Source organism: Ovis aries, chromosome 15 (assembly GCF_016772045.2).
Source record: "Ovis aries strain OAR_USU_Benz2616 breed Rambouillet chromosome 15, ARS-UI_Ramb_v3.0, whole genome shotgun sequence".
In the NCBI taxonomy this organism is placed as follows: Eukaryota; Metazoa; Chordata; class Mammalia; order Artiodactyla; family Bovidae; genus Ovis; species Ovis aries.
In genome coordinates this window covers 80,708,739-80,735,578 of record NC_056068.1, presented here as the reverse complement: position 1 = coordinate 80,735,578, position 26,840 = coordinate 80,708,739, and the positions used below count along the sequence as shown (strand labels likewise).

At 49.9% G+C, this 26,840-nt stretch overlaps 1 protein-coding gene, 1 non-coding gene and 1 pseudogene across 2 annotated transcripts; all 3 read right to left on the bottom strand.

Annotated features, from left to right (window-relative positions):
* Positions 1-248: 248 nt before the first annotated feature.
* On the bottom strand, positions 249-2,510 carry LOC101110088 (macrophage-expressed gene 1 protein-like). The gene has a single exon (XM_027979921.2). It carries the CDS (start codon positions 2,508-2,510, stop codon positions 249-251), a length of 2,262 nt encoding a protein of 753 aa, XP_027835722.2.
* A 2,639-nt stretch (positions 2,511-5,149) lies between these two features.
* Positions 5,150-5,850, bottom strand: LOC101108159 (tropomyosin alpha-3 chain-like; annotated as a pseudogene).
* Positions 5,851-17,043: 11,193 nt separating this feature from the next.
* Positions 17,044-17,116, bottom strand: TRNAF-GAA (transfer RNA phenylalanine (anticodon GAA)). Its single transcript has one exon. It is a non-coding gene; the product is annotated as a tRNA-Phe (tRNA).
* Between the last annotated feature and the right edge of the window lie 9,724 nt (positions 17,117-26,840).

Genomic DNA, 26,840 nt, shown 5'->3' with positions numbered 1-26,840 from the left:
AGAAGAATGGCGGGGAGGGCGTGGGGTTGCTCTCGAGAAGCCTTTAGGGAAAGAGATTGTTCCAGGAATTGAGCTTGAATTAGGTGATTTGGGGCAGACTTGAGAAAGCACCGTTCAGTCCCTGTACCTTGAGAAAGGGGGCCCATTCTGCGAGGAGGTATCAGACATCTGGTTACCCAGTCCGTGGGGGACACAGAGTGGACTGAAGCCCTGACCAGGGGCGAAGGGTGCTGCCGCTTGGGCCAAGTCTAGACGGAATTGTTGGCATTCTCTGAGCAGCCAGACGGAGTGGGGCTCTCAGCGGTTTCTGCAGTCCCATAGACTGTCTGCTCCTCTGCCAGGATGCCCTCCGGCAATCTCCTGTAACCCCGCTTCTGGTAGCGCCTGAAGCCCCAAGTTACCCCCAGAGCCAGAGCAATCACGCCCAAGACGGCCCCCAGGCAGGCGCTCGCGATGGTCCCAGCACTGGGCCGGGAACCGCCCTTATCCAGGAGCTGGGCTGCCACGGATGGGTCGTGGATATCGGTCTGCCGCCAGAGGCTGGAGCCCTGCAGCTTCACCCAGGCCCGCTGCCCGCTGGCGTCCACCAGGACCGAGGCCCTGAGGCCGCTGCTGTTGCCCAGCAGGCTGGGGCGGGCCACAAAGGGCGGCAACCGGACCATGAGCTGCTGCGGGTTCAAGAGGAACCCAGCCCGGAGGCAGTATTGGACCTGGCAGCCGCTGCTGAGGTAAGCTGGGTGTTGGCTGTAGCCTTCGGGGCAGGTCATGGGGTAATCCGTGGCGACGTTCAGGTGGAAGACTTCCTTCAGGGATTCGGGGTCCTGGCCCCTCGCCCGGGCCGCCAAGGGGTTGCCCACCTGGCAGCTGAAGAAACCCCCGAAGGGGACCGCGTGGGCCGCGCCCAGCTCCCAGTCACTGCTGACGCACACCTTGAGGTCACCCAGGAGGGTCAGCGGGAAGAAGGACGAGGGGCAGGCCTGGGCGCCGGTGCGGGCGTTGGGGCGGCCGGGGCTGTAGAGGCCTCCGAAGAGCAGGCCGGCCGCGGCTGTCGGGGCGGCCCCCGAGGGCGCGCACCAGGACGCGTTGACGCGCACGACGCGCTGCACCTCACGGAAGCCGCACATCCGGTGGCAGCAGGTGAAGATCAGCCAGCACCTCTCGCAGCGCGGCCAGCACTGGTAGCTCCTCTCGCTCCACACCTTGACCTCGCTGCTCAGCAGGCTGGCCGTGTAGTTGGCGGGGCAGGAGGTCCGGCCGGTGAGCGGGTTCAGGATGGTGTAGGGCGCGCACAGGCGGCCACCCTCGGGGCCCGTGATCGCCTCGCACTCCTGGAAGACGCCCCCGAAGCTGAAGTTGGCGTGCTGGCCGTCAGTGCACGAGCCATCGTCCACGTTGGCCAGCGGGTCGAAGTTGGGGGCCCCGCGCTTCACGCATCCGGGGTGCATGTTGACTGCGTAGTAGCGGCCGATGGCGCGGCTCACGGCCGCCTCCACGCGCCGCACGGCGGGCGCCGGGAGCTCGGGCAGCGCCTCGGGCTGCAGCAGCGCGGGCAGCGGCAGGCCCGAGCGGTCGATGGCCACCAGCCGGTTGGCGACGCCTTCCTGCCACTTCTGCAGGGTGAGGCCCTCGTAGAAGGGCGGGCCCCCACGGCTGTGTATCTTGGAGGCCACCGTGCCCTGCTGGTACGCCTGCACCAACTGTCTCTGCTTGTCCCAGGACACCACGTCGCCCACCCCGATCTTCCGAGCGAACAAGGCGGAGGCGGCGAAGGTGACGTTGAGCCTGTTCCTGTCCTCGTGGCCCACAAGCTCCCGACTCACCTGGTCCTCCTGCACCAGGGTGGCCCCCACCTCCACCTCGGTGAGGACGTGCGTGCCGTATGTGAACACGAGCATCTCTGCCAGGTACTCCGCCTCGAGGGTCTGGTTGTTCTCCAGGTGGTCGCTGAGGGTCAGCAGGCGCTGCCGGAAGTCGGGGTGGAAGTCAGGGGTCCCCCGGACCCTCACGGAGTAGATGCTGTGGCGCCGCTGCACGCGGGTGGTGATCGTCTGGTACTGCAGGCTGTACCTCCGGACGTTCTGGCATTCCACGGAGAACTTGCCGTTGAGGAAGGAGAGGAAGGAGAACTCGGCATTGACCGAGGCTGCCCAGGTGTCGGTGTAGTTGACCCAGCTGTCCATCAGGTCGGCGCGGGTCTGCACCAGGCTCTCGCGCCGCGGCACCGCCAGCATGCCGTCGGGGATGAGGTACTCGCCGTCCTCGGTGGTCAGACACTGCGAGTAGGCGCGCCCGAGCACCAGCCCCAGCTCCATGTTGCGCAGGTTGTCCCAGCCCGCCCCGGGCAGCGCCCCCAGCACCGACACGTTCAGCTGCTGCTTGCAGCCTTGGAAGCCCCAAGGCCCCTCGTCCGCCCTGCCGCCCAGCCCGACCCAGAGCAGAACCAGCAGGGGTGCCAGGCCCAGGCCCAGGGCCGGGGGCGAGCTTCGCCGGCACAGCTTGCCGCCCCTCATCTCCTCCAGGATCCCGAGGTCGCTGAGGGCGGCCGTCCCCGGCCTGGAGCTGAAATAGGCTCAGCCTCAAAGCCTGGAGGGACTCAGCCCCACTCGGGCCCCTCCCCAAGCCGGCGGCCCCTCCCAGGCGCCTCTCCCGGAAGTCCTCCCAACAGAGGAGCAAGGCGGTCTCTTATCAGAAGCACGGAGGCGCGCGTGAAGCTGATTCCAGGCTTGAGGTCAGGGCGGGGTAGATTAGACCAGGGAATCGCCTGAAGACCCACCAACAACAGTCCAGGGCCCAAGAACTTTTCTCCTCCCCTTGTATCTGCGAGGAGCTCTCTAGGGCCCCCCTCCCTGAGATCCGGAGCTGCTCTAAATACGCTAGGCTAGGGCTTTGCTGCTGCTGCTGCTGCTAAGTCGCTTCAATCGTGTCCGACTCTGTGCGACCCCATAGACAGCAGCCCACCAGGCTCCCCATCCTGGGATTCTCCAGGCAAGAACACTGGAGTGGGTTGCCATTTCCTTCTCCAGTGCAGGAAAGTGAAACGTGAAAGTGAGGTCACTCAGTCGTGTCCGACTCTTCTTGACCCCATGGACTCCATTTTAAACTCTCACCAGTCTCTCTCTGTTTCTCCTTTCTAACCTCAGTGTAGCTCAAACGGTAAAGAATCTGCCTGCAATGCAGGAGAAAGTGTTCAATCCCTGGGTTGGGAAGTTACTCTGGAGATAGGAATGGCAATCCACTGCAGTATTCTTACCTGGAGAATTCCATGGACAGAGAAACCTGGCAGGCTCCAGTCTGACTAACACACGTGATAGTCTCTTTTTACACATTAGAAAATCAGCCCCAGAGAAGTATCCCAAATGGCAGGTTCACACTGGAGCCGGCATTGAGTCCAGGCTCATCTGCTGCCAAAGCACAGATCTTGGTTTAGGACTTCTTCTTCCTATGCACTGTCAGGGTCTTCTTTTTCGGAGAGGAAATGTGCGTGTTGAGTCGCTCAGTTGTGTCCAACTCTGCGGCCCCACAAACTAGCCCACCGCGCTCCTCTGTCCATGGGATTTCTCAGCCAAGAACACTGGGGTGGGTTGCCTTTCCCTTCTCCAGGAGATCTTCCCAACCAAGGGATCGAACCCTTGTCTCCTGCATTGCAGGCAGGTTCTTTACCATCTGAGCCATCAGGCAGGAGCTTGTTCTTTATTTCAAAACAATGTTTATCAATTTTCGGTATCAGAACAGCTACACTATTGTTTTCTTTCTCCAAATTGATCCCTACAGAGACCACACCAAAGGAGAGAATGTTTTAAGCCAATTAAGCTGCAGCATACTCACCTACCAGACCTCACTGAAACCTCATCCAAAAGAGGGGATTGGGTAGGGAAAGAAACTTTAAAAGATCAGCACACTGCCAGCCCACAGATTATAGAGCGCTCTCAGCCAGAGGGGTCACTGGTGTGCCCCAACCCCAAAGAAGCAAAGTACCACAATAGTGTAAAATTTAAAAACAGGTTTGTACATAAGCTCTTCGTGCTTTCTCCAGCAGTAACCAATACAAAGCACAATGAGATGGCCCTTTTAGACAGCACCTTCAGACCCAAAAAAGGGTGATGAAATGAGTTTCCTATGGCTAAATCAGTGGCAAAACATACTTTACTTTCTTTCAAGGAGGCAGGCGAGCAAACGTGTTTGCCTCAACATAAGGGCCACATCATCCATTCTGTGAGCCCAGGTTGGGAACACGGTAGAGCTGGGACAAGGATTTGGTCCCAGAGGTTTCACCATCTTAAATTTGTTGGGTCACTTCTGATGAAAAAAGAGAAAAAAAAAGTTTCAAAGAAACCGTAAAGCTGAAAACTGGAACAGACTTTTTTGGCTCTCTCCTCCTGCAATCATCTTTGTGGGTTGGGGGTACTTTTTCCAGAGCAATGAGGTTTCCCCAAATGGAGACTTTCTCTGGGCTGTGAGGCTCTCAGTAAGGCAGGCCCATACCTTTTCCCCTCCCCTGTGGAGAAGGTCTTTGAAAAGACCCTGATGCTGGGAAAGATTGAAGACAGGAGGAGAAGGGGACAACAGAGGATGAGATGGTTGGATGGCATGACCGACTCAATGGATGTGAGTTTGAGTAAGCTCTGGGAGTTGGTGATGGACAGGGAGGCCTGGCGTGCTGCAGTCCATGGGATCACAAAGAGTCGGATATGTCTGAGCGACTGAACTAAACTGGTGGAGAAGGCAATATGCATTAAGCCGAAACGTTACCTTCCAAAAGTGAGAAAGGGGTTAGACTGTTGCTTCAGAACCATGGAATTGTCTGGAACATTTTTACAAATGGTTGTTACATCAACAATACGAAAAGGTAATTACAAAATGTGTACATCACAGCAGGCTTTTAAAGACACTTCAAACCGTGCTCACATTCCCTTAAACTTTGTCCCCAAAGGTGTTCTGCCTCTGGCCCAGCTGGGGCTCGGGAAAGGCAGAGATAGTTTGGCAAAAGGGACACGGGGGTGGGGATGGGAGAGGTGTCGAAAGGAGAGATGCAGACTTCCAGTTAAATAACTATCAGCCCTCAGTTTCCAAGTGAGCTTCAGGCAGGGAGTTCTCAGCAGAGTCGGGGGTCGAGGGAGGAGCTGCTAGCGGCAGGGGGTGACCGGGCGCTCTATATTTCCTTCAAGTCGAGCAGCGTCTGCTCCAGCATCCCTTGCTTACAGAGGTGCTGCTCTTGGTTACATTTCACTTTCTCTTCCAAATCGTCCATTGTCTTTTCCAGCCCAGCTACCAATCTCTCAGCAAACTCAACCCCTGTCTGCCTCCTTGAGTTTATAGGTAGGAATCTTTGTCTCTTCCTCATATTTGTCTCCTTTTCGAGAGTACTTCTCTTCAGCAGCTCTCAGGCACTTCAGGTTCAGCTCCATCAGTCTGATTCGCTCATCCATCTCTCGACAATGGCACTCTGCCAGCTCAGCTCACTCCTCTGTGCGTGCCAGGTCTCCCCCAATAATCCCCAGCTTCAGATCAGTTCAGTTGCTCAGTCGTGTCCGACTCCTTTTGACCTCATGGACTGCAGCAAGCCAGGCCTCCCTGTCCATCACCAACTCCTGGAGTTTACTCAAACCCACGTCCATTGCATCGGTGATGCCATCCGACCATCTCATCCTCTGTTGTCGCCTTCTCCTCCCACCTTCAATCTCTCCCAGCATCAGGGTCTTTTCCAAGGAATCAGTTCTTTGCATCCCAAGCTTACGAGCCACTTCTTCCTACTTCCTGTCTGCCTCTTCTACAATGTGCTTAGCCTCTTTGAATTGGATTTCCCAGAGTTCCAGTTTTTTCTTCATCTTCTAAGGCTCGGTTTTCATACCCTCATACCTCTCTCGGTCTCCTCCCCAGCTCTGTCGGCTTCCTCCAGCTCTTGCAGGGCAGGGGCCAGGCACTCTTGAGTTCAGTCCAGCTCCTCTTAAACCAGCTGGATCTTAGGCTCAAGGAAGCCACCTCAGCCTCCCCTGCCCCGGGCCCGCCTCTCTCCCTGAACCTCCCTCTGGAGGTGTTCAGCGCTCTCGCCTGCATCACCAGCCTGCTGCTGTGGAACCTGGACCTCCTGCTTCACTGCCTCAATGGTGCTGATCCTGGCCGTGGGCCCACCCAGCTCCCACTCGGCTCTGCAGCTGCCTCTCGGGGTCTTCTTGGTTTTTGTCTCTCCTAGGACTTTTGGTCCTAAGAAGGCTCTTGGAGAGGGCATAAGGAATCACCTGACCCAGTGATGTCCCTACCAGTTACACCTGTTGGCAGTGATGTGTTGGGAGCAGAGGTTTATTCACCCTACCTTGTGCGGGAGACGCAAGACTCTCCCTTCCCTGAGGACTGGAGACCGGCCTCACCTTCCCCGGGTCTGAGTCGGAGCCCAGACTCTGCCGTGTCATCAGCTGGGCGCTCCCACTAGCATGGTTTCCCCTGATTCTGCTTGCCTCGTCTGCCCCACGATGAAAGCAATACAAAGCTGTTCAGGCTCCAGCCACTGATGAATGATGCCTAGCACGTTTCCTGGCACGAAATAGGGTGTCCACTCAGTGGAATGGGTTCCGGGGCTGGCTCAAGGTCTGTGTTTTCACCGAGTCCATGTGAATCCAAAGCCCAGCGCCCCTTCTACCCCCGTGGGCTCCCCTCCCATCTCTTTGTGTGCTTACGTTTGCATTTCTTCGATCCAGAAGTGTCACTGGTTTATCATGAGATAATTTGGGAGGATGGTTTGCTAGGGAGAAGGCTGTTCTCAAAGCAAGCAGTAAAGCTCTCCTCCAGCTCTGAGTGCATCTTCCTGTGACATGGACAAGTCCTCATGCTGCTTTTCCCCATTCTGGACTTGTGACTTAGGAACAAGCACCTCATGTCATAAATTCAAAAGAAGCTGGGTATTTACCACGTTGGGTGATGGCTCTTACATTTGATAGCAGTGGATATGAGAAAAGATAGACCTGCTTCGGTGGAATGGTAGCTAAGCATTTGCCAGTGGGGATCGGATGCCAGCAGGAGGAAAGCAAGGAAAACTGTGAGGATATTTTCTTACCAGCCTGGGCAGCATTGGCTAAGACTCGGGAGTTAAAAGGGTCAACAGGTGCCCAGCACTTCCATCCCCCAATTGTCCCAAGGCAACACAAGGAAGACACAGGCAGGATGGTCTTGAGTCAGATGCCATTGCCCTGTGGGACCTTGGACCAAAAGTGTGACTTTCTGTAAAACAGGAACCAATAGGACTTTTCTAGCTACTCACTTCTAAGTAAAAGTGAAAGTCGCTCAGTTGTAATCTGACTCTTTGTGACCCCATGGACTGTACAGTCCCTGGAATTTTCCAGGCCAGAATACTGGAGTGGGTAGCCTTTCCCTTCTCCAGGGGATCATCCCAACCCAGGGATCAACCCCAGGTCACCCACATTGCAGGAGGATTCTTTACCATCTGAGCTACCAGAATGGTAGCTACCAGAGCCCAAGAATACTGGAGTGGGTAGCCTATCCCTTCTCCAGCAGATCTTCCTGACCCCGGACTCTAACCCGGGTATCCTGCATTGCATGTGGATTCTTTACCAACTGAGCTATCAGGGAAAGCCCATTCACTTTTAAAAAATCACAAGAAATGATCTTATGGAAAATGAAAAGAGTCAAGAGATTAGATAAATGAAAAAGCCTCCTTCGCCCAGTTCTACTTTCCATAAATAGGCACTGTTATCAGCTGGGTGTGTGTCCTTTCAGCCACATGCACCCAGGCACAGAGACATCTTTGCACGTCTGGTGCTGGGCCATATGTTGATTTTACTGCGGAGAAAGGGGTTCCCAGGGAAAACGGGGCCACACAGAGATAGACTTGGAAGGAAACCAATCTAAGTCCCCAGGTCCTGATTCACAGGCTGAATTCACTCCCCACCCTACCTCACAGCTCTGGGCCGTGGGGATTCCAGCTTAGAGCCTGGGAGGACTCACAAGTGAGTACTGCTTCGGAGAAGCTGTCCGAATCCTTAACACCCTGCACGTGGCAGGGGAAGCCAGAACTCACTGGCTGCAAGCAAGCCTCCTGAGGTTACTGGCTGAATATTGGCCCCTGCCTAGAGGGGTCTTCTGGTCAAACCCAAGTTCCAGTGTGCGATGCTGCGACCCTAAGAATCTGAGGTTTTCCTTTTTGTTTGTTTAGTATTTCTTCATGGCTCCACTGAGTCTTTGCTGCCTGGTGCGGACTTTCTCTGGCTGCAGTGAGCCGGCGCTGCTCTTCGCTGCAATGGCCTGGCTGCTCTTGTCAGAAACCACAGGCTGGAGGTTCTCTGGCTTCAGTGGCTGCTGTGCGCAGGCTCAGTAGCTGTGGCACATGAAGCTTGTGGGACCATCGGATCAGGGCTCAAACCTGTGTCCCCGTATTGCCCGGAGGATGCTCACCCACTGAGCCAGCACGGAAGTCCCGAGTCTGGAGCTCAAAAAAGTTGTTGCAAGTTGCCAGGCCAGGAGAGCGGGCAATTCACGCTGAAAAGAACTGCACTCCCCCCGAGTTTTCTCGGGGAGCATTTAAAAGGCTAAATTTGGGGCAAGGACCTCAGAGTGCATGAGTTTCTTCTGATGGGTTGATGGTGGGGTAATAGGAATCTCAGGAATCTCCGCCTTCTGGTTCCAACCAGCCTGGATCTGCATGCCTCCAACCTTGTGGTCCGCAAGTGTTCATCATCCTCCAGCAGGGCAGAGTTGGGGGGAGGAGGAGAGTAACTGAGAGATGTGAATCAGACTGTTATCTACAGCCCTTCAGGAGCTCAGAGTCCTGTGATTCTCTGCCTAATAACTGCTTGAGCCTTCTCTTTGGAACTTGGGGAAGGCCTAAAAGATTAAAAAAATTTTTTTTTTAATTTTTAAAATCTTTCTAAAATGTGAAATTCTTTATTTATTTTGCTTTTGGCTGTGCTGGGTCTTCACTGCTGCCTGCGGGCTTCTAGTTGTGGGGAGCGGGGACTGCCCTAGTGGCAGGGCTTGGGCTTCTCATTGCGGTGCCTTCTCCCATTGCAGAGCTCAGGTGCTAGGGTGCGTGGGTTTCGGCAGTAGCGGCACACAGGCTCGGTTGCCTCGTGGCGTGTGGGGTCTTCCTGGACCAGGGACCAAAGCTGTGTCACCTGGAGTTGCAGTGCATTCCTGACCACTGGACCACTAAGAAAGTCCTTTCTTTCTTATTTATTTTTTTAAAATAAGAAACTGGGGACAGGTAGGAAGTTTTATACCCAAGAGAGCTCCTCAGGGTCCTGTTTAATTTCAGTCTCATTTCACTCACTACGAGTCTCTAGGTGCTTAGTTGAGAACGGAATAGAATGAATGAGGATGAATGCGAAGTGATCTTAAATGGCGCCATTAAGGAGGAAATTCCTTTCAGTAGAACCACAGTATTATTAACTGCAGCATTACATATGTATATATTTTTTAAATAAGGACAAACACAAAGTAATCCTGTTGCTTGAAAAATACCCTGCTGCTTGTCAAAGAGAAGGAGGCAGTAAAGATAAAGAAGTGGTCAGGGGAGCTGAAGTTCAGCAGAGCAGGGTTTGGGGCAGAGCACGGCGCTTAGTCCCCGGTGGCTCAGATGGTAAAGATCCTGCCTGTGGTGCAGGAGACCCAAGTTCAATCCCTGGGTCAAGAAGACCTCCTGGAGAAGGAAATGAAAATCCACTCCTTGCCTGGAGAATTCTATGGACAGGGGAGCCTGGTGGGCTACAGTCCATGGGGTTGAAAAGAGTTGGACACGACTAAGTGACCACCAGTTCCCACTCATTAGCCTGTGAAATTGCCCAGCCCGTAAAGCTAATCACACCATATTTCTAGGGCTTCTCTGTGGCTCAAATGGTAAAGAACCTGCTCAATCCCTGGGTTGGGAAGATTCTGTGAAGAAGGGAACGGCAACCCACTCCAGTCTTCTGGCCTGGAGAATCCCATGGACAGAGGAGCCTGGGGCGGGCTACAGTCCCTGGGATGGCAAAGAGTCAGACACAACCGAGCGACTAACACCTTCACACTTTCACTTTCATGACATTTAGTGGCTCTGTGATCGTGGGCAAGTGACTTTATCTCTTTGAACTTCTTTTCTGAAGCCTCCGTGAATGTGAGGGGGAGGAGAGGAACACAGTGATTTAAGCAAGATTATACCAGCCAAGGGTCAGATACGCCGAGGGGTCTGGGGGACTTTTAGTTCGGTCTGTTTATAGTTCAGTACCAAGGGTGTGCGTGCTCATCTGCTCAGCTGTGGCCTGCAGCCCACCAGGCTCCTCTGTCCATGGGATTCTCCAGGCAAGAAGGCTGGAGTGGATTGCCATTTCCTCCTCCAGGGGATCTTCCCGGCCCAGGGCTGGAACCCTGCATTAGCAGGTAGATTCTTTATCGCTCAGTCACCTGAGAAGCCCCAGTATCAGGGGCAAACCAGATTTCAGGATTTCGACATCCTGAATTTGAGCTGATGGGGATTCTGAGTTATCTAAGCAACTCCTGTCTCCTCTGGGAGCACCTCCACCCCCAGCCTGCCATCCACACCTAACAGTCACCTGCCCAAGGGCCTTGCAGGATCAAAGACCAGCTCCCCCTCCTCCCCTCCATCCCCAGGCCCCTTGGAATCACTGCCTCTTGAATTCTCCCTTCCTTTCCTGTGATAAATTTCCCCAAGGATTCTTCCTGGGTTTGCCTCACCTGGCAATGGATATATGTATGCTCTGCAGCTTAGCTTGGAAAGCTCAGATGGTAAAGTGTCTGCCTGCAACGTGGGAGACCTGGGTTCTATCCCTGGATCAGGAAGGTCCCCTGGAGAAAGAAATGGCAACCCATTCCAGTATTCCTGCCTGGAAAATCCCATGGATGGAGGAGCCTGGTAGGCTACACAGTCCATGGGGTCGCAAAGAGTTGGACACGACTGAGCAACTTCACTGGTCACTGGTAGCTTGGAGAAGACCTAGAATCATCAAAGGCATGAGGAAATTGGCAGGGGACATAAAATCTAGGAAAACCCTGACCACATCCCTGATTTAACCTGTATTTATACCATTTGTTTGTTTGGGCTGAACCTCGTAGCTGGTAAAACTTCCCCAACCAGGGATGAAACTGTGGTCCCCTGCAGTGGAAGCTTGGAGTCTTCACCACTGGGACCAGCCCTACCCAGAATCATTACAGTGGTTCACAGGATTCCAAAGTGGCTCAGTGGTTAAGAGTCCACCTGCCAGCGTAAGAGATGCCAGAGACTCAGGTTCAATACCTGGGTCAGGAAGATCTCCTGGAGGAGGAAATGGCAACCCACTGCAGTGTTCTTGCTGGGAAAAGCTCATGGACAGAGGAGCTCCGTGGACTACAGTCCATGGGGTCGCAAAGAGTTGGCACAGCTGAGCATGCACACACAGTGGTTTGTAGCTCAGTAGAAGAGGAAAAATAATTTCCCTCCACCTTTCAGAGCTTGACTGTGACCCTCTGTAATAAAAGATGGACCGACAAGAGAAAGACACATTTAAAACATGTCTACTTCAAGTATGTGTGACAGAGAGCTAGAGGGAAATGAATAGCTTAAAGAGGTTGGCTTTAGAATTTAGGCTTAAATGTCCTCTTAATAGGAAAAGAGGAGGGCCACGTGGAGACTCCTTAGGGCAAGGGTCTGCAGCCTCTGGGACCAAAACCTGCTGATCTGAGGCGAAGCTGAGGCAGTAAAAATAGAGACAAAGTGCATGCAAACGCCACATGCTTGGGCCATCGCGAAACTACCCCCCGTGCTCGCTGGACCATGGAAACACTGTCTTCCGCAACACCAGTCCTGGGTGCCAAACGGTTTGGGGACAGCTGTCTTCAGGAACAGCAAGGGATTTTTAGGAAAGGTGAGTGGGCCCTTAGGAGGCAGGTGGGAGCTGTGGTTGTGATGAAGTTCATCTGGGTCTGTCTGGTGTTCACCTGTGTTGAGTCCATCTTCCCTGGATGATGAACCCCTCAGGAGGGGGTTTATGATGATAAAGTTCCTTTGGGATTATCTGTCTTCAGGCAGATAAGGAAAGCTCAAAAGGAATCTTCCAGCATTTGGTATTTTTCAAATGCCTTTAGCTCAAAATAAGCAAAACGCCAAAGTCCCTTGTTTGTGCGGACCTGCTCTGCTACCCACCAGCTTATAGCCTTGATTCCAAGCCTGTGAAAAATAGAGGTTTTTGGGTCCCGCCGAACAGGAGCTTTTGAAGATGAGTTCTGAGAATCTGTATGTTGACCATGTTCTCAGACCCATCCTACCTACGCTCCACAGAGCTTACTCTTTATTGTAACCCAGCACTCCATCTTCTCATTAGCATAACTTACTGTTCCAGGAGGTTCTTCCCTAGACAAGTGGCCTAGTTATTCACTGAAATTTTCCAAAATATTCCTCAGCTCCTCAAGGATAGCATCACCAGTTTGTGCCCTAAGGTTATGTAATTTCTCTGCCTTCCCTTGCTTCTGCTGCCAGCCTTAGACTGTTGCGTTCTGATCTCTGCTCAATCTGCATCAAGACGACCCCCACCTCCATCGCAGGACTTCCCTAGTGCTCCAGCGGCTAAGACTCTGTGCTTCCAATGCAGAGACCCCGGGTTCCATGCCTGGTCAGGAAACTAGGCCCCCCATGTCACAGCCAAGAGTTGGCATGCTACAACTAACTGGCTAGGTCACATAAGGCCAGGAGTAGACAAACGAATAAATTTTTAAAAGGACCTTCCCCACTCTCCCGGTGAGGGACACGCCTTAAACCAAACTTCCCATTTTCAATCAATTCTAACCTTGCCCTTCCTCCTCTGAGAGGCTGCCAAATCTCTGTGGAGTTGGAGTTCTCCTTGTCTCATCAAGGGGTTGTTTTGATAATATTTGGGGAACTGGCATTCCCTGGTCTCCAGGAGATTCCAGGGCGCAGTTTGATCAGAGAACTACTGGACAAAGTCGCGTCCAAACTGCTGAGCCTAAGGTACAAGGTCCCCCGGAGTTTGACTGTTGCCCCACTTATTACACAAACCCACTGCCCACTGACTCTTTTTACGAAGCCGTACACCATCCCTCATTCTTTTGTGTCTTAGGTACTCTGTGTTTTTCTCCATGCTTCTCTCTGCTCATCCTTCTGTGTCTCAGCGTCTTTTCCACACCTATTCTTGGAACCAGTCTCCAGTGGTCCTTAATTAGCCACCTCTCCCAGGATTGGTGCGCCCTGTGAGGTCCCAACCCACAGTGAACCCGGACTGGCACTGCGGCTTGCTGTGACTGATTCAGCGTGGTAGGCATTCAGCTGGGCCATCACCGGGCCTAAATGTAAGACCTAGAGACAAGGAAGCATGCCGTGCCCAGAGCCCTGAGCCACCCAGCTCGTCGCCCGTGGAGGCCGCGCAGGGCAGGCCAGCCCGGGGAGCTGTGTGCACAGCTGCAGGGTTGCTCTGCCAGCATCCCGGCTTCGCTCAGCCTTTGCGTCATCTCTGTGGAGACTACGTAGGTGAGCTTCCAGCCAACATCCCCTGGATAGAAAGACTGTCCAGGGACTTCCCTGGGGGCCCAGTGGCTAAGACTCAGGGGGCCGGAGTTGGATCCTGGGTCAGGGAACAAGACCTCGAATGCCTCAACTAAGACCTGTACAACCAAATTAATCACTTAATTTGTTTTAAAAGCATTCAGCTCAACCCAGAATAGTTAATCATACAGAATTGCTATCTTGAGCCAGCAGTTGTAGGGGTCGTTTGTCACACAGCAGCAGACAACCAAATACATGTTTTTTAGACTTACCTTGAGAGCCACTCGGTGGAGCTTTTTTGCATTATCTCACTCCACTGCCTTCCTGTGGCCAGAGTAGGAAGTAGAAATCGCCTAGTTCCCTGCTGGAGTGGCAAAGAACACATTGCAGCTTCCAGAATGGAAATTTCCAGCTTTTTCTGGCCTCCTCCTGAAGCGCCTTCCATAAATTCAACTTTCATGGCCAGTGGGCCTCTTTAGGTGAGACAGCAGTTTAGGAAAAACTCTGCCAAGGATCAGAAAAATTTATGATACACACTACTGCCAGGAGATCGTGTCTTGCCTTACAGAAATTAAATCTCTTTTCTTTTATTACTTTCAACTGTTTGATTTTACTGTGATTAATATGTCTACTGGAATATTTAAGAATACAACGTGTGCGTGCCTGCCAAGTGCTTCAGTCGTGTCCGACTCTTTGTGACCCTGTGGACTGCAGCCTGCCAGGCTCCTCCATCCAGGGGATTCTCCAGGCAGGGACACTGGAGTGGGTAACCATTCTCTTCTCCAGGGGGTCTTCCCGACCCAGGAATCAAACCCCTGTGTTGTCCGTCTTCTTCACTGACAGGTAGGTGGGTTCTTTACCACTAGCGGCACCTGGGAAGCCTAAGAGCTTTTCTTTTAAAACCTTTTTGTCTTTCATTTTTTTGACCACACAGTGTGCTGCGGGAGATCTTAGTTCCCAGATCAGGGGTTGAACTATGCCCCCTGCAGCCGAATCGTGGAAAGGGAAAGTGTTAGTTGCTCAGTCTTTGTGACCCCATGGACTGTATGGATTGGGGCCCCCCGGGCTCCTCTGCCCATGGGTTTCTCCAGGCAAGGATACTGAAATGGGTTGCCATTTCCTTCTCCAGGAGATTTTCCTGACCCAGGGATCAAACTCGGGGTCTCCTGCATTGTAGGCAGATTCTTTACCCTGTGATTCTTTGTGACCCCATGGACTGTATGGATTGGGGCCCCCCAGGCTCCTCTGCCCATGGGTTTCTCCAGGCAAGGATACTGAAATGGGTTGCCATTTCCTTCTCCAGGAGATTTTCCTGACCCAGGGATCAAACTCGGGGTCTCCTGCATTGTAGGCAGATTCCTTAACCTGTGAGCCACCAGGGAAGTCAAGATTTGTGGAGTCTTAACCATTATCCTGAGAGCTTTAAAAAGTATTTTAAATTTTTTATTATTAAAATCTTTTTGTATTGAAATATATTTGATTTACAATGTGTTAGTTATAGTTGTACAGCAAAGTGATTCAGATTTTTATATATGTATATACACACACGCACATATATATATCACGTCCATTATATATACTACTTTGTAGAGGAGACAGCAGGCCTTCCCTCATAGCTCAGTCGATAAAGAATCTGCCTACCACAATGAGGTACCATTTCACGCCAGTCAGAATGGCTGCAATCCAAAAGTCTACAAGCAATAAATGCTGGAGAGGGTGTGGAGAAAAGGGAACCTTCTTACATTGTTGGTGGGAATGCAAACTAGTACAGCCACTATGGAGAACAGTGTGGAGATTTCTTAAAAAACTGGAAATAGAACTGCCTTATGACCCAGCAATCCCACTGCTGGGCATACACACTGAGGAAACCAGAATTGAAAGAGACACATGTACCCCAATGTTCATCGCAGCACTGTTTATAATAGCCAGGACATGGAAGCAACCTAGATGTCCATCAGCAGACAAATGGATAAGAAAGCTGTGGTACATATACACAATGGAGTATTACTCAACCATTAAAAAGAATACATTTGAATCCATTCTAATGAGGTGGATGAAACTGGAGCCGATTATACAGAGTGAAGTAAGCCAGAAAGAAAAACACCAATACAGTATACTAACACATATATATGGAATTTAGAAAGATGGTAATGATAACCCTGTATGTGAGACAGCAAAAGAGACACAGATGTATAGAACAGTATTTTGGACTCTGTGGGAGAGGGAGAGGGTGGGATGATTTGGGACAATGGCATTGAAACATGTATACTATCATGTAAGAAATGAATCGCCAGTCCAGGTTTGATGCAGGATACTGGATCTTGCCTGGAGAATCTCATGGACAGAGGAGCCTGGCGGGCTCTAGTCCATGGGGTCGCAAGTTGGACACGACTTAGCGACTAAAGAGAGAGAAAAGAGAGATACATAGATGTGTATATACTTTTTAGATTCTTTCCCACTATAAACTTATTGATGGACTCTTTGCAACCCATGGACTATAGCATCTCAGGCTCCTCTCCAGGCAAGAAGACTGGAGTGGGTTGCCATTCCCTTCTCCAGGGGATCTTCCCAACCCAGGGACTGAACCCACTTCTCCCACGTGGCAGGCAGATTCTTTACAATCTGAGCCAAGAGGGAAGCCCCGTAGCTCCCTGCGCTTTACAGTGGCTCCTTGTGGTTTATCTCTTTCATATGTTTGGCCACCTGACGCGAAGAACCAACTCACTGCAAAGACCCTGGTGCCAGCAAAGATTGAGGGCAAGAAGGGAAAAGGGCCACAGAGGCCGAGACGGTTGGATGGCATCACCCAGGGGACTTGAGTTTGAGCAAACTCAGGGAGATAGTGAAGGACATGGAAGTCTGGCCTGCTGCAGCCCATCAGCTTCCAAAGAGCTGGCCACAGCTTGGCCACTGACCAGCAACGAGTGAGAAGAACAAAGCGTGCCTACATATTCATGCCTCTCTCACCCCCGTATCAGCGACGCCTTATTTATCCCCCTCTCTCTCCCCTGGAATCTAGCCTTTTATGTTTCAAATCGCTCAAGTTGCAGTTATCGGATGGAGGCTGGGTTAACTTTTGACACGATGTGAACATATGGCCACAGGGGCAAGTGTAAGGGGAAACAGTGGAGGGTGGCTTTCAGCCCTTTTGGTTTGTGCTGCAGGTTTTTGATGAGATATATTTGCTTTACAACGTGGTGCTACTTTCTGCTGCACAGCAATGTGAGTCGGCAGTGAATATAGCCCCCGGCCCAGGTCATCACAGAGCTCTGAGCAGAGCGCCCTCTGCGGTGCGGCAGCTCCCCGCTCGCGGCCTATTTGGCCCATCATAGTGAACACATGTCAGCGCTACTCTCTCGATTCCCCCAGCTCTCCTTCTCCGAAAGCGAAATGAAAGGGAAAGTCTCTCAGTCCTGTCCGACTCTTTCTGACCCAGGCCAGAATACTGGAGAGGGCAGCCTTTCCCGTCTCCACGGGATCTTCCCAACCCAGGGATTGAACCTGGCCAGGTCTACTGTATTGCAGGCGGATTCTTTACCAGTTGAGCCCCAGGAGAAGCCCAAAACCATTGCCAAAACCCAGGATTGAACCAGGGACCTTTAGATCTTCAGTCTAACGCTCTCCTAACTGAGCTATTTCAGCTATTTTTTCTCCTTCCCCACCTGTATTTAAAAGCCCTGACAACGAGAGTGAATGGCTCCCCTCAGTTCAGTTCAGGCTCTCAGTCGTGTTCGACTCTTTGTGACCCCATGGACTGCAGCCAGGCCCCCGTCCATCACCAACTCCCAGAGTTCACTCACATTCATGTCCACTGAGTCAGTGATGCCATCCAACCATCTCACCCTCTGTCGTCCCCTTCTCCTCCCGCCCTCAATCTTTCCCAGCATCAAGGTCTTTTCCAATGAGTTGGTTCTTAGCATCAGGTGGTCAAAGTATTGGAGTTTCAGCTTCAGCGTCAGTCCTTCCAATGAACTGCCAGGACTGATGTCCTTTAGGATGGACTGGTTGGATCTCCTTGCAGTCCAAGGGACTCTCAAGAGTCTTCTCCAGCACCACAGTTCAAAAGCATCAATTCTTCGGTGCTCAGTTTTCTTCTTAGTCCAACTCTCACATCCATACATGACCGCAGGAAAAACCATAGCCTTGACTAGACGGATCCTAGTTGACAAAGTAATCTCTCTGCTTTTTAATATGCTGTCTAGGTTGGTCATAAATTTGCTTTCACGGAGTAAGCGTCTTTTAATTTCACGGCTGCAGTCACCATCTGCAGCAATTTTGGAGCCCCCCAAAATAGCTGTCACTGTTTCCACTGTTTCCCCATCTATTTACCATGAAGTGATGGGACTGGGTGCCATGATCTTAGTTTTCTGAATGTTGAGTTTCCATGAACAGTATGCAATAGCTCCCCCTGGTGGTATTTTATTCTGAAAGTGGGTAATACCCGGCAGAAGGCAGGGCAGACAGCACCTGGCAGGCTGTTTTGTGAGCCAGAAAGTCCTTTTCCTTTTCCCTCAAATACGGTGAAAAACACGCAGCAGATTTGCCATCTTACCCTTTTCTGACTGTGTTGTTCATTAGTGTTGAATATATTCAGTGTTGGGGAACCAGTCTCCAGAACTTTTTCCTCTTGCAAAACTCCAGCTCCACACTCATCTAACGCCTCCCGCCCCTACTCTGCCTGCCTCAGTCCCTGGGACAGCTCTTTACTTTCTGTCTCTAAGGATTTGATTATACGAGATCCCCGAGGTAAGTGGGACCACACAGCATTCTCCTTTCTGTGACTGGCTTGTCTCAAGCCGCCTAATGCATTTCAGTTAGCTTAACGTCTTCAGGTTTCATCTGTGCTGCAGCATATACCAGTCCACCCTAAAGAAAATCAACCCTGAATATTCATTGGAAGAACTGATGCTGAAGCTGAAATTCTAATACTTTGGCCACCTGATGCGAAGAGCTGACTCTTTGGAAAAGACCCTGATGCTGGGGAAAGATTGAAGGCGGGAGGAGAAGGGGACGACAGAGGATGAGATGGTTGGATGGCATCACCGACTCAATGGCTGCGAGTCTGAGTGAACTCCGGGAGTTGGTGAGGGACAGGGAGGCCTGGCGTGCTGCAGTCCATGGGGTCGCAGGGAGTTGGACACGACTGAGCAGCTGAGCAACAGCAACAGTTCATGAGAATCCCCTTCCTTTTTGCAGCAGCTATTTCTGCACATGTCTTCTCCCTCTTCCCTTTTTTGTTTAATCTAAGGGTTATAGGGCATTTTTTGGTAATTTTATTTATCTCTATTTATTTTGGCCGTGCTGGTCCTTCACTGCTACTCACCTGCTTTCTCTGCAGCAAGCAGGGACCGTGCTGTGTGATGCCCCGCCTCTCATCGTGGTGGCTCCTCCCACTGCAGAGCTTGGGTCCCAGGCACTCAGGCTGAGTCGTTGTGGTGCTTGGGCTAGGTTGCTTCTGGGCATGTGGAATCTTCCCAGACCAGGGATCAAACCATTTTCCCTTGGATTGGGAGACAGTTCTCATCCACTGTTCCACCAGGTAAGTCTCGTCTTCTCTTTCTTGATTCGACACTTCATGGTATGTCAGGCAGCCCACTCCAGGGTTCTTGCCTGGAGAATCCCCTGGACAGAGGAGCCTGGTGGGCTGCAGTCCCTGGGATCGCAGACGTGACTGAAGCGAGCTAGCGTGCATCTATTTGTAAGTGGGGCTGTCAGTGTCTCCCTTTAATTTCTTCCTGGGCTGGCCACACATACTTGTTTACATGCATGGGCTGTGTACATGGGGTTCTGTGGAGGAGAGAGCGGGAAACTGATGCGCTTGCTGGGCTGCCCCTCAGCAGGGCATTCTGGGTCTGGGTCTCAGAACCTGGCCATTGTTTATACTCCTTCCTCAATTCAACATCTCTGTGTCTGGGAATTTATTCCAAAGAAATGATTCAAGGAGGAAAACAGTATTCACATTCAACAAACTTGGAGCAGTGCATGGAGGCGAGAAGGGCGGTGCGGCTCTCATATCTCCGTGAGAGAGCCGGCTCTGTGGGCAGCAGGGGGCTGACTGCCTCCAGCTGCTGCCCCTTTGGGCTCTGCTGCACCGTTTGCCCTGGCTCTATACTCTGCTTGGGAATAAGAAGGGCCTCTCTTAGGAAGTGGGCTTTAAGGGACTTCCCTGCAGCTCCAGCGTCTAGGACTCTAAGCCCCCAGTGCAGGGGCCATGGGTTCAGTCCCTGGCCAGGGAACTAGATCCCCCATGCTTCAACTAATTGTTCTCATGCTGAAACTCAAGATGCCACGTGCCACCATGAAGGTCAAAGATCTGCGTGCTACAGCTAGGACTCAGCGCTGCCAAATAAATCAATAAGTATACAAGAAAAGGGAAAGTGGGCTTTAGGTTAAAACGTCAAGGATGAACACAACCTACTCAGGCAAAGAGAGGGTAGAAGAGTGTTCTAGCAGATGGGCTACTTGTAAGCCAGAAAAGAATGAAGCTTCACCCTGTGACCTTGTTTACCAGGGGCTGTGCTTCCAAAGAAGCCATCTTTTTTTCCACAGATGGCCCCAAAGATGCTTTCCCCTTGAATCTGTAAATGCTACTTCCAGCTGAAAATCCCTGGCCAGACAGGGCCCTCTTACCAAGGCCCTGGATCTTTCTAACAGACTTGGTAAGTGTTGGTGTCATGACTAAGGTTATCTGTCATTTTCTGGATGGTTAGGAAAAGAAAGAAAAAGAAGGGTCTCCAGAATACTAGGGAATCTATGCAAACAGAGCACTTGTTCATTTCAGCCCTGGTGTAAATACCACAGGGCAATGAAGTGGGGTTTCCACAAAAGAACACACACTCCTCCCTGTTTTGGTGGCCGGATGATGCCTGTTAAAATTAGTCCACCTGCCGCCGGCACCTGAAGCTTGAATGGGCTGGTCCTGTTTCTGTGGAAAAGGGTATCACAAACCTGGAGCAGCGCAAAGACTGGGGAGAGTCAAGACGTTGGGAGAGAGTCACAGAGCATCCCGTGTCTGTGGACAAACCTGGAAGCAAATCCCTAGACATTCAGGGCTGCCGCGGTTGGGGCCTGTGTGCAGCCTGCTCAGCCAGTGGCGTCCGCTTGAGCAGCTCGAGAACAGGATGATCATGACCTTCAGAGACAGCCCGATGTGCCCCTGGTCTGCTCTGAACATTAGACTTGCGCTTTGCTCGGGAGAAATTGGTCTCTTCGGTGATTTCACATCTCGGTTTCATATCTGGAGCCGCGGTGAAAAATTACAATGAAAACATTTTGTTTTGTGTTGGTTAGAGCTAGTGCTCACTTGTGTCCAGACCATGGACTGCAGCCCACCAGGCTCCTCTGTCCGTGGGATTCTCCTGGCAAGCCTAGTGGAGAGGGTCGACATTTCCTTCTCCAGGAGACCTTCCTGACCCAGGGAGTGAACCGTGTCTCCCGTGTTGCAGGCAGATTCATGCCGATGTTTCCTTGTTGTTCAGTCGCTCAGTCACGTCCAACTCTTTGCAACTCTATGGACTGCAGCATGCCAGGCTCCCCTGTCCTTCACTATCTCCTGGAGTTTGCTCAAACTCACGTCCATCGAGTCAATGATGCCATCCAACCATCTTGTCCTCTGTTGCCCCCTTCTCCTGCCCTCAATCTTTCCCTGCATTAGAGTCTTTTCCAACGAGTTGGCTGTTCATATCAGATGGCCAAAGTATTCAAGCTTCAGCTTCTGCATCAGTCCTTCCAATGAATATTCAGGACTGATTTCCTTTAGAATTGACTGATTTGATCTCTTTGCAGTGCAAGGGACTCTCACGAGTCTTCTCCAACACCACAGTTCAGAAGCATCAATTCTTTGTCACTCAGCCTTCCTTATGGCCCAACCCTCACATCCATACATGACTGTTGGCAAATGATGTCTCTGCTTTTTAATACACTGTCTAGGTTTATCATAGATTTTCTTCCAAGGAGCAAGGGTCTTTTAATTTCATGGCTGCAGTCACCATCCGCCATGATTTTGGAGCCCAAGAAAATAGTGTCTCTCACTGTTCCCATTGTTTCCCATCTATTTGCCATGAAGTGATGGAACCAGATGCCGTGCATGATCTTAGCTTTCTGAATGTTGAGTTTTAAGCCAGCTTTTTCACTCTCCTCTTTCACCTTCATCAAGAGGCTCTTTAGATCTTCTTCACTTTCTGCCATAAGGGTAGTATAATCTGCATATCTGAGGTTGTTGATATTTCTCCCGGCAATCTTGATTCCAGCTTGTGTTTCATCCATCCCAGCATTTCTCATGATGTACTCTGCATATGAGTTAAATTAGCAGGGTCACAATTGACGTACTCCTTTCCCAACTTGGAAACAGTCCATTCTATGTCTGGTTCTAACTGTTGCTTCTTGACCTGCATGCAGGTTTCTCAGGAAGCAGGTAAGGTGGTCTGCCATTCCCATCTCCTTAAAAATTTCCCACAGTTCCCAAAGATAGCATAGTCAATGAAGAATAATTAGATGCTTTTGGGAATTCACTTGCTTTCTCTATGATGCAACCAAAGTTGGCTATTTGATCTCTGGTTCCTCTGCTAACGTCTTTCAGTTCAGTTCAGTTCAGTTGCTCAGTCGTGCCCAACTCTTTGCGACCCCATGAATAGCAGCACGCCAGGCCTCCCTGTCCATCACCATCTCCCGGAGTTCACTTAGCAGCATGTAACTGTAAGCCTGTCCCTTTGCATGAGTTCTTCATCCAGCCTGATTAGGAACTCTTTGAATGGCAGGAGGGAAGGTGCTGTGCTCATCAGAATCATTTCCAGAGCTCAGTATCAGGCAGAAATCCAGCAGATGCTCTGTAAGCTTGCTGATTGGAGAAAACCAGAAGAGCTCTTGTGAGGCCTCAGGTATATGACTCAACTCTCAAATCCTTTTAGGTCACCTGCCCTTCTGGGATTCATAAATTAGTTCATGTATGAAACAGTTTTAAGCTTCATTTTTCCTAGTATAATGCAATGATCAATATAACTCAGTTTTCATTGTTTCCAAAGATTGGAGGCAGGCAGACAAAAAGATAAAAAGGATGGGGAAAGGGGAGATGGCAACATGGGAAAACCCTTGAGTCTCCAAGTTCCTTCAAGAACCCTAAGAAACAGGGTGGAGGGGCTGCTGAAACTCATCCCAGCTGACGACAGAACGGGGGCTGACGGACAGCGTGATGCCCGGGAGCTGCTACTGGACACCACACAGCGCCTCCCCCTGAAACCGGCTTCTCTGGGACACTGGGTCGCTGTGATCTCATGGGCACTCTGAGTCTTGTCTCTCGGACACTGGGTTGTCGTGATCTCATGGACACTGTGAGTCGTGTAGAACAAAGAGGTATTTGTCATTAATTTGACCTCCAGAGAGCTCAGAGTAAATTTGGTTCCTTCTACAACATTCTTGCTGCTAAACTCAATCTTAGTTCCAACTTTTCAACACTTTTGTTCCCTCTTGATTAACTCACTTTTTCAAAATTTTACAAGATATGCATTTACATAAAATACCACATATTATTTTTTAAAAATAAAGAAATGGATAACAGAACTGAGCAGTTGTGGAGGGAAATTCACAAGGGTGAACCCGGTAAATTCTGAGCCCCAGCTTCCATGCCCACTTCTTATCTCAGCCACAGTCTCACTACCTGTAGCTTTAGACTTGGTCTAAACTATCCTGTACTTTACAGAAGACAGACTGGTGTTAAACCAGATAGTCACTAGTTAACTCATGGAGTTCCTCAGAATTTTACAATGAAAATTAATTTTAAATTTAATTTTAAAATTATGATGATGTTTTTAAAACAAGTTGGAGGTGCAAATAAAAATGGACTGTGTGTTTCTTGTGAATAAATGTTGCAGCATTGAAAGGCCGGCAGTCACTAAGTCATAGGCAAATAAATCAGCAAAGCTGGGGTTCAAAACTCAGACTGGAGTTGGAGCTCTGCTGAGCTTCATGGTCCAGAGAGACCTGAGAGAGTTGGAGATAAGACGTGAAAGGAAGAAGGCTTTTCCATTCTTTCATTTCAATCGCTCATGTGTTCGTTCTTTCGGCTTTGCCAGTGGCGCTGGTGGTAAAGGACTCACCTGCCAGTGCGGGAGGCACAAGAGACGTGGGTTCTATCTCTAGGTCGAAAAGATCTCCAGAATTCTTGCCTAGAGAATCCCATGGACAGAGGAGCCTGGCGGGCTACAGTCCAGTCAGTCAGTCAGTTCAGTCACTCAGTCGTGTCCGACTCTTTGCAACTCCGTGAATCACGACACACCAGGCCTCCCTGTCCATCACCAACTCCCAGAGTTCACTCAAACTCACGTCCATTGAGTTGGTGATGCCATCCAGCCATCTCATCCTCTGTCGTCCCCTTCTCTTCCTGCCCCCAATCCCTCTCAGCGTCAGAGTCTTTTCTAATGAGTCAACGCTTCACATGAGGTGGCCCAAGCATTGGACTTTCAGCTTTAGCATCATTCCTTCCAATGAACACCCAGGACTGATCTCCTTTAGAATGGACTAGTTGGATCTCCTTGCAGCCCAAGGGACTCTCAAGAGTCTTCTCCAACACCACAGTTCAAAGCATCAATTCTTCGCACTCAGCTTTCTTCACAGTCCAACACTCACATCTATACATGACCACTGGAAAAACCATAGCCTTGACTAGACAGACCTTTGTTGGCAAAGTAATATCTCTGCTTTTCAGTATGCTGTCTAGGTTGGTCATAACTTTCCTTTCAAGGAGTAAGCGTCTTTTAATTTCATGGCTGCAATCACCATCTGCAGAGATTTTGGAGCCCCTCAAAATAAAGTCTGACACTGTTTCCACTGTTTCCCCATCTATTTACCATGAAGTGATGGGACCAGATGCCATGATCTTAGTTTTCTGAATGTTGAGGTTTAAGCCAAATTTTTCACTCTCCTCTTTCACTTTCATCAAAAGGCTTTTTGGTTCCTCTTCACTTTCTGCCATAAGGGTGGTGTCATCTGCATATCTGAGGTTATTGATATTTCTCCTGGCAATCTTGATCCAGCTTGTGCTTCTTCCAGCCCAGCGTTTCTCATGATGTACTCTGCATAGAAGTTAAATAAGCAGGGTGACAATATACAGCCTTGACGTACTCCTTTTCCTATTTGGAACCAGTCAGTTGTTCCATGTCCAATTCCAACTGTTGCTTCCTTACCTGCATATAGGTTTCTCAAGAGGCAGGTCTGGTATTCCCATCTCTTTCAGAATTTTCCACAGTTTATTGTGATCCACACAGTCAAAGGCTTTGGCATAGTCAATAAAGCAGAAATAGATGTTTTCTGGAACTCTCTTGCTTTTTCCATGATCCAGCAGATGTTGGCAATTTGATCTCTGGGTCCTCTGCCTTTTCTAAAACCAGCTTGAACATCTGGAAGTTCATGGTTCATGTACTGGCTTGGTTCAAGCCTGGCTTGGAGAATTTTAAGCATTACTTTAACTAGTGTGTGAGATGAGTGCAATTGTGCGGTAGTGTGAGCATTCTTTGGCATTGCCTTTCTTTGGGATTGGAATGAAAACTGACCTTTCCAGTCCTGTGGCCACTGCTGAGTTTTCCAAATTCGCTGGCATATTGAGTGCAGCACTTTCACAGCATCATCTTCCAGGATATGAAACAGCTCAACTGGAATTCTACTAGCTTTGCTCGTAGTGATGCTTCCTAAGGCCGATGGGGTCACAAAGGGTCAGACACAACTGCAATGACTTAGCACAGACGCACAGATTCATTATTTTTTTTAATTTTAATTTTTATTTTAATTTTACTTTATTTTACTTTATAGTACTGTATTGGTTTTGCCATACATTGACATGAATCTGCCACGGGTGTACATGAGCTCCCAATCCTGAATCCCCTCCCACCTCCCACCCCATACCATCTCTCTGGATCATCCCCATGCACCAGCCCCAAGCATCCTGTATCCTGTATTGAACATAGACTGGTGCTTCATTTCTTACACGATAGTATACATGTTTCAATGCCATTCTCCCAAATCATCCCATCCTCTCCCTTTCCCTCAGAGTCCAAAAGTCCGTTCTAAACATCTGTGTCTCTTTTGCTGTCTTGCATACGGGGTTATCATTACCATCCTTCTAAATTCCGTATATATGTGTCAGTATACTGTATTGGTGTTTTTCTTTCTGGCTTACTTCACTCTGTATAATCGGCTCCAGTTTCATCCATCTCATCAGAACTGATTCAAATGTATTATTTTTAATGGCTGAGTAATACTCCATTGTGTATATGTACCACAGCTTTCTTATCCATTCATCTGCTGATGGACATCTAGGTTGTTTCCATGTCCTGGCTATTATAAACAGTGCTGCAATGAACATTGGGGTACATGTGTCTCTTTCAATTCTGGTTTCCTCAGTGTGTATGCCCAGCAGTGGGATTGCTGGGTCATAAGGCAGTTCTATTTGCAATTTTTTAAGGAATCTCCACACTGTTTTCCATAGTGGCTGTACTAGTTTGCATTCCCACCAACAGTGTAAGAGGGTTCCCTTTTCTCCACATCCTCTCCAGCATTTATTGCTTGTAGACTTTTGGATTGCAGCCATTCTGACTGGCGTGAAATGGTACCTCATTGTAGTTTTGATTTGCATTTCTCTGATAATGAGTGATATTGAGCATCTTTTCATGTGTTTGTTAGCCATCCGTATGTCTTCTTTGGAGAAATGCCTATTTAGTTCTTTGGCCCATTTTTTGATTGGGTCGTTTATTTTTCTGGAGTTGAGCTGCGTAAGTTGCTTGTATATTTTTGAGATTAGTTGTTTGTCAGTTGCTTCATTTGCTATTGTTTTCTCCCATTCAGAAGGCTGTCTTTTCATCTTACCTATAGTTTCCTTTGTTGTGCAGAAGCTTTTAATTTTAATTAGATCCCATTTGTTTATTTTTGCTTCTATTTCCAGTATTCTGGGAGGTGGATCATAGAGGATCCTGCTGTGATTTATGTCTGAGAGTGTTTTGCCTATGTTCTCCTCTAGGAGTTTTATAGTTTCTGGTCTTACGTTTAGATCTTTAATCCATTTTGAGTTTATTTTTGTGTGTGGTGTTAGAAAGTGATCTAGTTTCATTCTTTTACAAGTGGTTGACCAGTTTTCCCAGCACCACTTGTTAAAGAGATTGTCTTTAATCCATTGTATATTCTTGCCTCCTTTGTCAAAGATAAGGTGTCCATAGGTGTGTGGATTTATCTCTGGGCTTTCTATTTTGTTCCATTGATCTATATATCTGTCTTTGTGCCAGTACCATACTGTCTTGATACTGTGGCTTTGTAGTAGAGCCTGAAGTCAGGCAAGTTGATTCCTCCAGTTCCATTCTTCTTTCTCAAGATTGCTTTGGCTATT